Below are 15,520 nucleotides of genomic sequence, written 5' to 3' on the forward strand. Positions count from 1 at the left end.
GGATTTTTGGGGCATTTTCAGAAGAAGTATCATCTCTGGTTGCATTACCAGTGCTTCTTTAGAAATGTACAACCCTTATTCTTCCCCTTCCCCCCTGAATGCTGCCGGATTACTGGTAGAACCCTGATGGCAGTGTACATTTAGAGCTCTTCCAGCCACAGTCACATAGAAGACAACAGCTGGAGCCCACTGCACTGCACATTCCAGCAACTCCTGAGCCCACCTTTAGCAAGGGATTGCTCTGCCCCACAGCATCACCACAGCATGGTCAGCAGCAGTCTGGCACTGGGGTTTCCAATATTTCCACGAGTAAAGAGAAAATAAAGTCACACAGTAATATATGGGATTATTTATTTGTTTATTTAAAAGGCAAATGCTCAAGCATTAAGGCCATAGAGTGGGAAAAAGAAATGGTGACTACACTTGGTTATGTGTCAACCCATAAAAACGAAAGAGAAATTAAAAAAAAATTAAAAAGGAGGACAAAAAAGGCAAAAATTAAGGGTTTAACCACTCTCTTGTATTTCAGAGGTAGCTGCTGGGCCACAGAAGGGGGTCAGGCTGCCCTGATCCCTGCTGCCCCTCTGCCCTTGGTGTTCTGGTGCCCCACAGCTGCACTGGGTCCCCAAAAAGCCACCTCTTGTGATGGAACAGCAGGGAGTGGGAGCTCCTCTCTGCAGGTAGAGTGGGTGCAGGGTCCACGTGGGTCATGTACACAGGGCAGGGAGGAGCAGGTGGTCCTTGGCAGATGGAGTAATAGTTCTTTAGTAAGTACAATAGCAACTGAAGGCACAAAAAGGAGTTACAAACAGCAAAAAATATATTTTCTCAAGAGATGTAAATTCTTTACTTGCATAGAAAACCTGGTGTAGAAGACACAGGTAAGGAGTACAAAAACACTTTCCATGTCTGCCACAACCCTGTCTATCACACATCAACACCTGACATCAGAGCAGTAATGGGATCTTCAGTGGCCCATGTCCCACTGAGCAGGGCAGGGGCAGCATCCTCCCCAGCCTGCCACCACGAGCATGCCCTCCAGGACAGCCTTCCCTGGGACCTGGCAAGGTCCAGCCAGAACCCAGATGGGACTATAGCAGCATTGTATGAGGATGAAGGCACGAGTTTACAAGGGGCAAGAAGGTCATGGAGGGAAGGGAGGGAAACAGAGGGTTTGGTTTAAATTTCATGAAAATCATGTTTGGTCTCAAGCTACCATGTAATCATTGAAGAAGGTTTATACTAAAGCTATGGATAAAACAGACTTTTTTCCAACTTGTGAAGACTTTTGTGATTTCTGACAGTTGTCACACTACATTGAGACAGAGAGGAGATACACCAAGAGGTACTGGGACTTTGAGAGGCGAGAAGGAAAAGGAGGACAAGGGGGACTGACAGCTAAGAAACACCAGAACTGACCTGATGCACACAGAAAGTTCCCCCAGCAGGTCTTGGGGACACCAGAGCTGGGGATGGGATGTCTGCCCATGCTCTGCATAAGGCACAGGGACATGTCCCTGTCTCTCACTCAAACTGCAACTGCAGGAGGGGAGATGGATGTTTTGGCTCTCACCCTTCTTTGCATACTTCTTTTCTGTTTCATCTATTAAATAAAAATAAATTCAGAAATGCCATCACCTGAGGTATGAGGGGTGGGAAACAGAAGCAAAGGACACCTGTTATGATGAGGTGAGCCATGTTTGAGGAGAAAATATGCTGCTTGCATCCATGTCTCTCCAAAGCCATGTCAGTAGGGTCCATATCTAGAGAAATGCAGCACATGGGGGTCTCTCCCAAGTTGACAGCTCCGTATGCCTGCCTCAAGGTGATTTTTAGCCATTAACTAGTTTCTCCCTGTCACACCATTCCCTCTGCAGACACAGCACCAGAGGCAGGGATGTCACCTGGATACAAAGTTGGAGCAGCAAGCCAAAATTAGAAACCATGAGCTAAAAAGGGCACTCTTACTCTTCCATCTTCGACATCCCCATTACTCCCTACAGGGAATCCCTTATAGATGTGAGTACGTCCTTGATGTCCCTTTCCTGTGGGAAGCTAACAATATGGAATGTGGGCTGGTGCAGAAGTAGAAGAGCTTCTTCTCTCAATACCACACTGCAGCACAGGGCAAAATGACATGACATGAGAGGGTACCTCAGTTCCCCTCAAATGCAGTGTGTTTCCCTTTTCCCAAAAGGTTACAAATACACAGTTCTTTTCTAGATCTAATTTTCATTGACAAAGAGGAGAGACATCCAGAGGCAACAGGGGACAGGACAATTGTTTGGAAATAGCCCCTGGATTTTAGACAAGCTGTGTTTCTAACAGTCAAGCCACTCTGTTCCCAATACCTTTGCCAGAAAAAGGGACTGCTGTTGTGGAGAAAAGTCCAGGAGAGAATCTCATCCCTCTACAGTAGCCCTGAATGTCACACCATTAATATATAATAAGATGCATTTTGGGGGGTAAAAAAAAATTTAAATCTCACATAAATTCCATTTGATATCACTCCTATAAATAATAAAAACTTCATACAAGTCTTTCACAATATTCCACTTTCATCCCAAAAACTCCTTTGTCTTGCTTCTGAGAGGAAGCAGTTTTCTTTGGTCCATGTTACAGGGCAGGGGGACATAAAATCAAGCATATTCTGTGACGGGGAAACCAGGAACATATTTCTAATATCCTGCAAATGTAATGGCAATTAAGCTAAGGGATAGGACAGAAGAAAAAGAAAACAAACAAACACTTGAAAAACAGTCTAAATTAAAACTACCCTGACATCTGGAGGATGCCAAGTGTTTGTAGTGCATCTGAATGCAGGGTCTAGCAACACCCTTGCATGACTTTGCTGCAACCACTGCCACCTGCAGTGATGCCTTCTTTGAGAGATGTGTGTTCCTTCTGTATGTTCACCACCATTCACTAGAGGAGCTGGCTGCAAAATGAGAGTAAGGAAACCTGCGCAATGGCACAGACTATCAGGACAATGTTAAAACCCAGGAAGATTAAGAGGCACTACTCATTCTCAACTAACTCTAGCTAACAAGAAAAGAAGGAAAGAGAGACATCTAAATTAGAGAAGTCAAATGGAGACAGGCACTACCTCCATCAACAGGGTGTTCTCTCTCTCTCTGACTGCAGAAATAGCCCTTGTATCTGGCCTAGACCATTTCCCTGCTTTCTGGGCTGCAGAGGTCAGACAGGCAGCTCCTGCTCCACGTTATCTTACGTACAAACCAGCTGCAGCCCTGGGGCAAAAACTTCCCCTCACCAGCAGCTCAACAACACAGCCAACATTTTCTTGGCTGCACTGGCCACGGGCAAATGCTCCTGCCAGCCTGGCACCACTGCAAGCCCAACAGTTCCAAGAAACACCACCAGTCTTGGGCAGCTCCACAAGTACAGATGGTAGAAATTTATTCCTGGAGATATTTCAGAGACCAAAAGAATTGCATCCATGGCAAGCTCATGGATCTGCTGCATCCACAGCCCTGTATCCTACCTCTGCTAAGACCTGTGCACCAGCAACTTTCATAACCCAGAGGCAGCATCCATAGGATGAGATGGGCTAAAGAGGATGTGTTTTTCACAGAAACTTTCACAGCTGGGCTAATCTTGCCATCGCTCATTTCGTCCTCCAAAAGGCTGTAAGAACAAAAGATTAACCAGACTCCCTAGTTAACTAGAATTCCACATTTCTGGGAACTGGAACCAATCTATCCAACAATTATAAACTTTCCTTAAAGGCCACGTAAGAAAGCTCAGTAAAGCAGTTGACACAGGTCTGAAAAGGAGCTTATAAACCCCATCACTTATAAAGCTCTCTCTGGAGATTTGCATTGCTTCTGCTAGTGCTGTACCTGGCTCTCAGACAAACACTCCTGAATTTTTTAATGCACCAAAAGTATGTTAAAAAATAATGCCTTAAATCTCCAGCATGAGTAGTTATTAAAAAAAACCCCAAACACCTGAAAGCTTCTCCTGGTATTGTGGAGGATGCTTTGTTATTCATGTAACATCTGGATGGCAACATCTCGAGAGAGAAACTGCTCAATTTCTTCTTGGGTGAGTATTTCAGACGCAGGAGCTGCTTCCACAGCTTCAGCTGGTGCTGGGCTCTCACAGTCCAGGTTTGAAAAGGGGTTGAACCAACCCAAGGAGAAGGCACCGCCAAACGCCACCTTCATTCCTTCCCAGCCGCTGATCTTCTCCCAGGTTGGCTTCTGGTTTTTAAGTCGTTCAATGCCCTGCAAGAAGAGAAGAGCTTAGGGTCGCCTCACATTTATAGCAGGTATTTGGGCACCAACCACTGCAGCACATGCAGAAGTGCCTATCTATAGGCAGGCTGATGCTATTTGAGTTAACAGTGAAGACAGAAGTCCTACATTTCTGAGAGTTTCATCTCCCAATTTAACAATAAAACCCTAAAATGAGATCAAACTCATGGACAAATCTGAATCTTGTGGATGTATTTTGGCATCAGTTGCTATGGATTTTTTATGGTAGAGATGGCTTCTGAAAAACCAGCCTTTTCAGAAACATGGACTTCTCACATGACTTTTGGAAACCCTCGAAGGAGTGACAAGGTACAGTCAGAACTCCAGAGTTTATTTTTGCAGTAGTTCAGATACAGGCAAAATATTGCATGTTTTTCCAGGAATCAGGAATTTATCACTGCCACACCTAGAAGCTCACTCTGTGCCAGTTAAGAGCAAATATTTAAGAACACAATTTCTATTTACCAAATTGTCAAAGACAAATCACAATGCAAGCCAGATAGCTCGCTGGGAGTTGAGAAAACCTGTACAGGAGGAAGTGAAGGCTTCAAAATGGGACCAGAGCCTTAGTCAGTCAATATTCTGATTCATTCTCCCTCCAAGAACATCACTTTCAGGAAAGCAAACATTTTGATTGTACTTAAAGAACAGATACATTGCATCTGGGCAAGGACTTTTTTTCCTGGTACTCCTTCTCCATGTAGCAATAAAAAACTAAAATTTATTTTCTTAAAAAAAATTTTTAAGGCCACTACTGTGTGGAATAGAACAGAATTTTTTATGTGCATCTTCTGTATCACGTAAGAGAGGAGTCAGATCTGCAGCTGTGCATGATACGCTCATGATGATATCCAAGTGACCACACAAAAAGTCTGTTCTTAGAGAAGTGAGAACACTGGATCCAAGTTTTGAGAAACTCAACGAGAGGATAAAAATGAGCAAATTCAGTTAAAACTGTATGAAAGAAGGCTATTGGAAGAGCTGGATGAACAACACACTTGTCACGTTCTAATTCTACAGATTTTTGCTTAATGACACACAACATTCAAAGCTTTGCAGTGGGGGGAAATGAATACAGGCAGGAGCTCAGCAGCACCACAGCTGCACTCACAGGCAGCCTTACACAACAGCAGCAGCACAGTTTTGCAATAACATTGAGTCAGCATGAGCAGACCCAGGAGAAAACACACCACAAATCGAAGCACTACGTGCAAAGCTTTCCTGAACTTCATTCATGCCCCATTTCTCTGTTCTGACTTAGGAGAGACCCAGCAGTGAATGTGAAGGAATGATGCAATACCAAACTGGAATCCTTCAGGGTCGCAATTTCAGGAAAAAGTCACGCCCTGAAGGACTTGGAATGCTAAGCACAGTCTTGCATCCCCCTCGCTCTGCTCCCAGGCTTGCAAATGTAGCATTCTGAGTGCTCCAGGGAACATCCCATGCAGCCTCTGGTCCCTTGGGATACCACACTTGGTGCCGCAGCCATGGCCCGACCTCACCTCCCTGCTGGGCAAGCTGGGAGAGGAGCAGCGCTCTCGCACAGCAGATCCTGGCAAAGCGTTTTAGCACTACCATGTGCTCTTCCTGCAGGATGCTGCACTGCCAGCACCCACTGGCTGTGGAACAGGAGGCAGAGGCTTCAGCAGCTTAAAGAGCAGAAGACCACCTTTGGTTGTTGGCTGTTCCTCAGCAGACTGCGGAGGCTTCCCATGTGTTAGTAACAAATGGCACCGGGGCTGCAGCACTTATTGTGTGAGTATCTAGGGAGAAGGAAAACAAGTAGCACAGAGCAGGAGAGACACCAAGCATTTAAACCCTCCCCTGGCAGCAGAAGCTTTAACCCTGCCCTCAATCACGTGCTTAATCTGTTTTGATCCCTGCTGCCATCTAGATTGGGAATACAGATTTGGAACACACTTCTGGGCAGCAGCCCCTCCTTTCCTCCTCCAAAAAACATCGCTCACCTGCTTCAAACAGCATCGGCTGACCAAGGAGATAAGCAAGGTCAGCCTCAGTGAGGTTGTGCTAATGCCAGTTAGGGAGCAGTTCATCAGAGCAGGCAGGGGTGTACTTTCCCTCTCAGCCTGACCTCACTAATCCCTTCACAGCACATATTCAAAATAAGCACAGGTTTTATAATTGTATCTTGATCTGATTTGGCTGCCAGCCACATGGTCAGTAGGGCATAAGGTTATGCCTTAAGAAGAATTTAAGGGGAATGGAAGGAATGCACAGCTGTGAAGACATTTTGTTACTGCTTAAATGAAACCTTTTTTAAAACTAAAACATTATATACATAAAATCTCTCACCATTACTTTAGAAAGTCAGAATTTTGTATATCAAGTTAAACCAACACCTGTTTCTCTTTCCCATCATGCAGCATCATCTTTCACTACTCCAAATTACATCATTTTGAACGAGTACTGAAGATATAAACCAAGAAATATAAAATAATGGGTACTCCCACTTCAGTAAGAGGTACAACATTGCAAACATGGGGACAGGATGACCTGCGGCCACTGCCATGCTGGAGAATATACCCTGTTTCCCCCACTATTGCTCTCAGGATCTGCTCCTGCCCAGTGCCAGAGGAGGATGGCGTGCTGTGTGGCCTGACCCAGAAGCAACTGCAGGGCAGCTCTCGCATGTTACATGAAATGCATTCTTTTAAAATACAAAAGGAACAGTGAAATGCAAAGACAATCATTGTGACAATGTGATGGTTAAGATACAGGAAGCATTGCCACTGGAAATGATGATTAAGGCAGACTTTCCTCACAGCAGTTCCTTGCACTTATTTCTGCTTGGAGTACCACTTAGTTTTCCAAAAGCAAAGTACTCTGAGTTTGTCCTTCAATTTCTCTTGGCAATGCTGAAATAGAACCAGCACCTGGAATCAGGCTGTCCTGCCTAAGAAAATACTTTCCAAAAGCAAACCAGTAAGTCTGCCTTTCTCATATTTAGTACCCACATTTAGTATCATTCAAACTGCATCAAATTGCACTACAAAATTGTACAAAGCAAGTAAAACTCAGGACCCCCAGTTACTGCCACATACATTCAACAGGTACCAATGGCATTTCTGTGATGATGCCTCATTTAAAAAAAAACCCATAACAGTTTGACTGAAAATATCAATACTACATAATGTTAACAATTTTCATCTGTTTGAAACAAGAAACACTTGGTAGTTATGCATTTTTCCACAATGGTCAAAATGCCAGAGCAGCATAACCAATCTTCCTCCAAAATGCATAATCATCAAGGGTAATTAAAATAAACCCAAACGCAAATGTAGAATTTATGATCAAAGCAATTTTTAAAGCAGTGAACTGAACAGAGGGATGCATTCATAGTTAATTGCCTAGGTGACTAAAGCCTCTCCCTGATGCCTTAAAATCTAGGATTATATATCATTTAGTATAACTCTTTTAGCACTTTTAGTAGCATTTTAGCTAAGAACCTTTGTTCTAGATTCCTGAAATATTGTTTAATGTTCCTCATCAAGATTTCGATATATAATGATTTTAGCAAGACCATCTAGTTTGTATAGAACGTACCTAGAAAAACAAAATAGGCACATTGTTTGATATAGATCTAGTCAAAACTACTCAGAAGGTCCAGAAACCTTGAAATGATTCCACGTAGGACAGAGATGATGAGGAAGACAGGATGAAGATAAAGGGTCATCAAGACCTCTGACTCAACTTGGGGAGGGATGTTGAGAGTGGTATTAAGGGAGGGACAGTTTTGGAAGTGGGTGTAACAGTATTAGGTAATGCTTTGAATTGTTAATTAGGTAACTAAATAAAAGCAAGAGGCTTCCTTAACTCTGTATGCACACTTTTGAAGAAACTAGATTTTGAGCATCCAAGGTCGTAATAAAAGGAATGTTGTCTGCTAAAACTCACAAATTGAGTCTTACGGATTTTCTTTTACGAGCCAGTTTTAGGCATCATCCCCTCAATATATCTGATTTTGCACCAAGGCAGCTCTAGGGCTGGATTCTCTACCAGTTCGTTACCACCTGCACGTGCCTCGCTGGCTGAGCTGACCCTGACCAAAGATTCAGCCCTTCATGATTAAGCTGGGACCATTCTCTTAGAAACACCACTGCATATTAGTATCAGAGTTACAACCTCTCCCAAGTGTGAAATAAACCCCCTGATTAACAGATCAGCATATTACCAAATAACACACTTTTAAACTTAAAAGTTGAACGCTTAGTTAATCAACCTTTGCATGCTTCCGCTTGCTTACAAATGGAAGTGAAAGTTCAGAAAATCAATAGAAATTTTTCCCAACATTTGAAGGGAAGAAAGAAAGGACAGCAAACAAGTTTTTGTAAAAGTTTTATTGCATTTCTTTTCCATATGGAAGCATTGACAGATTGAAAAGATGCAGCATTCACATTACTTCCAAAATGAGACATCCATTAAATTTCTCTTTCCCCAGTTGCCCTCCCATTCCCCGTGGCTTTGAAGCAGTCTAAACAGGTCAGTTTCCAAAAAAATACCATTTTATTTTAAACCAAGGAAAGAAAAGATTCCTTGGAAGTCATAAACACAGCTGATTTGTATACTTCCTTTGTTTGCAATTCATCTGATGAGCCCATGGGAGTGATAATCCAAAAATATAAAAAAACTCCTGCCTGAACACAAGATGTCAGTTATAGTTATGAATGGTTTAGCTTTACCCGTTTCTGGAATGCCTTTTGTCCCTCCCACTTTCATCACCACACAGTTCATAACAGCATGCTCCTTACCATAAATATTTGCCAATTTAAAGCACTTACACATATATATGTGTGTGCATTTACATACACACACACATGTATGTATAAATATAAGAAAAGATTTACAAAGCTCTAAACCAGGGCAATGCTAAGAATATAGAATCAGTCACCCTGGTACACTTACACATCCCATCAATATTAGTCTTTATAGTAATCTGGGCATTCATATCCGTTTTTCACGTGAACACTGTTTAGCAGGCATTGCTCTACCAAGTCATTTACCAAGACAAACACACACAAAGAACATGATTCTGCTATTCTACAAACTTGAAAATTAGCTTTCTTCCTTTCCTGCAAGTGTAAGGCATTTAATAATCCAAAGAGTCTTCTAAATCTGCCACTGTTATCCTAAAAGGGCAACAATTTCCTGCACACTAGGGAGGGAACAGACAAAACAATGCCACAAAGATGGAATCAGTTCTGTGGCTGGAAGGAAAAAAGAAGGTGGGTGGGAATTGGTGTTGGCAACCTTTAAGTACTTTAACTGAATGTGATCACCAGGTCAACTGGCTCTCTTGTTGTGTTGCCTTCTGGTCTTGCACCTTTTGGTACATGAAGTATCTGCTTCCCCATCCAAGTTCACTTAGGAAAGAGCAATGTGCTCCTTCAGGAAGTCCAGAGGTGTCTGTGTAGGGTTGTTGGCACTCACATGTCATCCACAGAGCTCATCACAGTCAGGAGACAGCATGAGAATCTACTTAGAAGAGGTGGGTCATAACAGAGAAGAGAGGATCCCCTTCACATTAGTTATGCCATACAGAAAGCAGAGAGAAACAAATGCCAGTAAAGTTAATGTGATAAAAAAAAGTGGGGAAAAAAACGAAAAAGAAAAAGAAAAGCAGCAGCAGTTTCAGCCAGAGATATAGAATTATCTAAAATGGTGGAATACAGGGCTTTTTTTTTCCTCTGCAGTTATCAGCCATTTAATAGACATAAAAAAGTTCGTTTTGCTTTTTTTCTTTTAAACATTCATGGAAAATTTGTAACAGTAGTGCTGTAATATGTTTCTATTTTAGTGGAAATGCTGGTCAAGAATTCCTCAGACCACATACTGGTACGGGTCTGCTTTTCCTTGGTCTGGTGTTGCGAATGGGCTAAGCCATGCTATAGAGAACGGATGGCCAAATACTGCTTTCATGTTCATCCATTTTGTTTTTTTAGCCCATCTTCTCTCTTCCTTTTTCAACTGTTCTATTCCCTGAAAACAGAAATATCACATTTTCAGTCAAATACTCAGATTTTGTAGTTCTGGATTCGGGGAAAGTTCTACTCTCAGTTACCCCTTATCCAAAGGGTGGAGTAAGAAAATACAAATGCACCTGTACTGCCTTTCCTTTTTTTCTGTTTTATATTAAAAAATATTAAAGCTAGAGAGTGTTCCTTTGAAATAAAATTACTTTCATTGTGTCCATACCTAGATATTTCAGAAACATTTTAAGCCCTGCCATCCAATTGTCTGTGATGTCAATTAAAAAAACCCCCATCACTTAAAACCAAACAAAAGTATGTGCTTTAATGGCTGAACGCATTATGTGCTAATCAGATGGAAATGTTTTAGAAGAAACCATTGCAAGCTTGCAGACAAAAAAAAAAAGGAACCCAAAACCCACAAACCCAAAGATAATCTCTTTAGTGCTCCCAGTTTCACCAAGCAAGTTCAGGAAGTGCCCATGGCTCAGTGTAGCTGAGTCTACCTGTTGCCTCTTCATGTGTCATTAGAATCATGGCTAAAACATGCATGGGCTGACAGCACGGAGAAAGGGTTAAACAAGACACTGATTTGAAGAAATCATTGGCATTGTTTAGTAAAGGTTAGATGCAGAACAAAAACAAGCCATCAAGCAATCAGCTGAAACATTCACTAGTTAAACATTAAAAAAAAATTTAAATTCCATATTGTGTCTAAAACCCACAAAGTGAATTTGGTTTTCCAGTAAAGCCACGTATGCCTGGCTGCCACAGAAGCAAAATGAATGAGTGCAGCCACTGCAGAGCATTACTTTTCCATGGGGAGCAGCAGGCAGATCACTCTGTTCTTTAACTCTGCATCTTTTGCAAGGTAAGGTTTCTCCTGACCTACATGTCTCTCCTGTGCCACAGATTAATGCACTGCAATACATCTGTGTTCTCAAATTACCAGTTCTGGGACCTCTGAAGAACACAACATGGGTCAACTGCAGGAGTTGTGCTGATCCCTGCTAAATGTCACCTCTAGAGATGACAGCAAAACACCAGGGTTCTGGGTCCCTTCAGGCAGAAAGGAACCACCTTGGTGGGACAGCATACTCAAGGTGAGGAGCGACGTCTCCCAGTGATTGAAGAGAAAGGTGAAAAAAGGGTAAGACAGCCCTATCTCTAAAATGTAAAGTAAAACACTGCAAGAATGCACAACAAGAAGAATTTCATCTGGAAATATTCCTCTGCTCAAAACAGATTGCTTGCCAGACACAGCTAGCTCAGTCCTAGCAAATCAGCAAGACATTCCACAGAGTAAAATCCTCATGGGTACGTATTCAAAAAAGAAAACAAAACCAAAAACACACAATCCAAGATGGGAAGACAATATTTCTTTTATTTTAGATTGTGGCATTGCTCCTTTAACATCTATGAATCCCCAAAATTAGAGGGGAAGGGAAAGTCTGGGGACTTATTTGGGTGCTCAGCTGTAAGAAGCAGCTTCTAAGAATTGACAGGTTTCAAAGATGGAGAAATTCAAATCAAGATTTCCCAGGCAGCATTGCTAATTTACACACTTATTGATAAACTCTAGCTCAGCAGGATCTGTAAAACACTCTACTTCTTCCTGGGGCTCTCCCCATCAGAAAGAAGAGTGAAGTCTTCCTCTGAACACAGAAGAGCCACAGGTGGAACATCAGCCTCTTGCAGAAGCCAAACATTCAAAAAAGCACTGCAAAAAAAAGACTGAGGAGCAATGGGCCCTTACAGCATATGATGCCAAACACAGCTCTCCAATGGCAGCAAAAATACCTACTCTAGCTTCCACTGGCCATGGGCAAACAAGGGAAAGAAACCTAAAGGAGGCAGAGGAGGAAAGAAGAGTTGTCACTCTTTTGGACTATCACTTCTCTTCCACCACTCTGGTCAATTAAATTATCTGAGCATGCTTGGTGAAGACTACAAGTATTTACAGGTGTGGGAACACATCCAGGAGTCACCAGCTCCATCTTTACAGGAGTTGGGAAATGCAGGGATACAGGATGGACTGCAACACTGCAATGTCAATGATCCTTGTGGGTCCCTTCCAACTCAGAATAGTCTGTGGTTCTGTGAATGCAACCTCTACTATGCCATCTTTGAATTGGGGATGATTCGGTGGCTTTGCAGCAGACTGTAACCAGAAGGTTTCCATGAGCCTACTCCACTCTCTTTTCTTTTTCCCTCTGGCAAGAGTTTTTGAACTGTTCAATAAGTAGCTAAAACTGGAAAATCTTCCAGGCTAAAAGGAGTCTCTCTATGTATGTGTGTGTGTATATATATATGTGTGTATGTATGTATGAATATATCCCTCTCCCACCTACTCATCTTGGCTTTCCAGCACATAAACCTGTAAATAGTGACATCCAGCACACTGCTGAATTTCAGACAATACCAGTGGAAAAGCACTTCATTAAAGGAAGAAGCCTCCATAATCCACAGGGACAAATACTCTGTACAGAGTGATCCCAGTTACCCGTGCCTGCCTTACTGGAGGTGCTGTCAGAACAGCAGCCCAGCCAACACACAGGCATATACTACTTCCCACAGTAACCTTCAGAGACCACAGTCCAGCACTGGGATAGCTCAGTTTATTACACTGGATCTTTCCTTAAAGGGTACATGAACTCCTTGTGAAATGACATAAAAACTTGTAGCCCTCCCTTCATTGTTTCCACAAGTGGTGAGAGACAAGGTAAAGAGAGGGAGTGTGAGATACTCACCGTTTCATCAGTGCAGATGGAGTGTACTTGGGTCCCAAACATAACCGAGGTGAAGATGAGAAACAGGAGAGCCTCGAAACACAAGAGGATGAGAAGAATCACTGTCGTTGGTGGAGAGAAGGAACTGCATTCTGCAAAGACAAAACAACAGAGTTGGAAAGGTAGACACATCAAGTAAGGCAGCAGCTGCAAAACACCTGCTAAGCCATGAGTTTTCCATACTTAAACTGACAAATAAATTATATGGTCCCTATTCCCAGAAAAGTACATAGGGAAACTCTCACATTCTTGAGGATATTTAACCATAAAATGATCACTCCTGCAAGTTCTGAAAAACAATCAATAAAAGCAAAAAAACCCCCAACAAACACACCCCCCCACCCGAACAAACACAAAAACACAACCAAAAACCCTTCAAGATTGTAATTTGCTTTTCCATTTCAGTGTTTCCCCAGCACACTGACTAGGACTCCATTTTATTTCATTTCACCTGCAGCTTCTCACATAAACCTTGATTTTAACATACTTTCCACAGTGATAAAGTCCATTAGAAATCTCAGGCTGGTAGTCAGGACATGAGGATATGTAGCAGCAAATAAAACCTGAGTCTGTTTCCTTTCTTAACTGCCCTAAGCCATAACCTAAAGAAGGTCAGATTAAGTCAAATTCTTATTTTTTCCTCATGATCTGTAGTGCAAACTCAAGCCAGAGCTCAAAAAAAGAAATCAAAAACCCAAAAAGGTAACTACAAATGAAGAGCAGATGAAAGCAAGAAGAAGGAAAATGTTGCAGGGCCAAACTCATAGTGCTGAGTGCTGTAAATGTCAGAACATCTCCAGACTTTTTCAAAACCAAGACTCTCACTAAAAGCCTGTATTTTTCTCATGAGGTGCTGAACTTTAATAAATACACCAAGATCAGGGGCTAACACAACCTGCACAAGTGGAAGGCAGCTGGAACAACCTATCCACCTCTCATAACAGCTCTGTTCTGCCACCTAAACCTGGGACAGGTGGGAAAGTGCTTTCCCCACATAAAGAGGCTCAGAGAAATAGGGTAAAGGACTCCATCTTTTGATGTATCCTTCCCTTAGGGCCCTGGCCACTCTAGTCAAATGCAGATGTTCTCAGCGACAGCTGTTTTACGTAGTTTTGAACTGCAGAACAACCTTGTCAAATTCAGTTCATGTGTTTACCCTCTGCAGTATTATAAACTACAACCTATCATTATATTGAATAACACAACTGAATTTCCAAGAAAAAAGCCCCTAATCCTTTTCCAAAAAAATTAGCAAGCAGCACATACATCTGTACACACATTCTTTGACAGCTTGCTGTTTGACTCAGCATTACCTTGAGGATTTCCTATATTCATTTGTGGGTTAAAAGCATATTTAGACTGGCTTTGGAAAAATTTACTCACTGGCTGCTTCAGAGTGAGAGCTGGAGTTTTTCTTTTGGCTTTTTTGAGCTGCTTGGGTTCTGGTTTGGGATTTGGGGTTTTCTGTTGTTGTTTTGGTTTTTTGGTTTTTTTTTTGAAAGGAACTGTTTGTTATTGTGAGGGTGGATTTTTGGATCTGAGTTAGCATGTTTTCCTGGCAGTCTTACAAGAATGATTCACATTACCCTTCTAGAAAAAGCAAAGGCATTCTTCTTATCTTGTGTTGGCATTCAGGAAGTTAGTGCTGTGTTCATGTCAACAGTAGGTTATTGCACATTGTTAGGTGTCTTTACATCTCAGCTTTTCCCTAGGCAGTATCAGGTGTAAGCTGAAACAGGACTTTTGAGGACAGAGATCTCAGCAGGTCAAGAATTATGAAGTTCCAGGATTGACCATTAAAAGAAATGTAAAAATAGAGCCAGCATAGCAGAGCCCTGATAGCATTCGTATGAAACAAGCAAACTACAAGTTCTTATTCAGAAAGTAATCTTTTATTTTAATGAGGCATTTTGTTAGTACTCACTTGTCCAGTCTTCTTCAAAGCAATACAAGAAGTGAAATCCCACCATGATTAGAGCATGCAGGGAAATCAGTGCTATATACATCTGAAAAATAAAGGATGTAACATATGTACCAGGTGAGTTTAAAGACCAAAATGCTACATCTTCCCAACACTTCAAATAAAGCAAAGTGCCAAGATTTCAAAACAAAACCAAACCACAAACAACTACAAAAACCATCGAGCTCTTCCATCTCTCCTACACAAGCTGGCAAATACCAAGACTACACAGACTCATTCTGGCCTCACTAACAGCTCTGAGCAAACACGAGGGAGACTGCTGAATACAAAGTCAGCTGGATACAAAACCCAGCCTCACACATCCCAGAGTGGCCTTCCACTCAGCTTACTGTCCTTATCTCCCCTGAACACAGCACAACTTCCAGACAACAGTAACACTGACATCTAAGGTATCATGTTGTCAAAGCTTACATCCTTGCTCTTGAGAGCACTGCAGTTTCCCAGAGAAATAACAGGTAATTTGTTTTAACCAGAAAATGTACT

The 15,520-nt window shown here is 42.1% G+C and overlaps 1 protein-coding gene across 4 annotated transcripts in view; it reads right to left on the minus strand.

Annotated features, from left to right (window-relative positions):
* Window positions 1-333: 333 nt before the first annotated feature.
* The window catches only part of ZDHHC3 (zinc finger DHHC-type palmitoyltransferase 3), a 34,369-nt gene continuing 19,182 nt past the window's right edge, over window positions 334-15,520 (minus strand). For 3 of the 4 annotated variants that reach the window (XM_071561359.1, XM_071561358.1, XM_071561360.1), the window contains exons 5-7: window positions 14,981-15,062; window positions 13,018-13,148; window positions 334-4,250 (exon numbers count right to left, since the gene is read on the minus strand). In XM_071561359.1, the coding sequence (XP_071417460.1) occupies window positions 4,008-4,250; window positions 13,018-13,148; window positions 14,981-15,062 (456 nt within the window). In that variant the 3' untranslated portion in view covers window positions 334-4,007. Of the gene's footprint in view, window positions 4,251-8,620; window positions 10,278-13,017; window positions 13,149-14,980; window positions 15,063-15,520 lie in introns of those variants that run through there. The other variant, XM_071561361.1, reaches the window with a different exon arrangement.

Source organism: Pithys albifrons, chromosome 7 (genome assembly GCF_047495875.1).
Source record: "Pithys albifrons albifrons isolate INPA30051 chromosome 7, PitAlb_v1, whole genome shotgun sequence".
NCBI classification, from domain to species: Eukaryota; Metazoa; Chordata; class Aves; order Passeriformes; family Thamnophilidae; genus Pithys; species Pithys albifrons.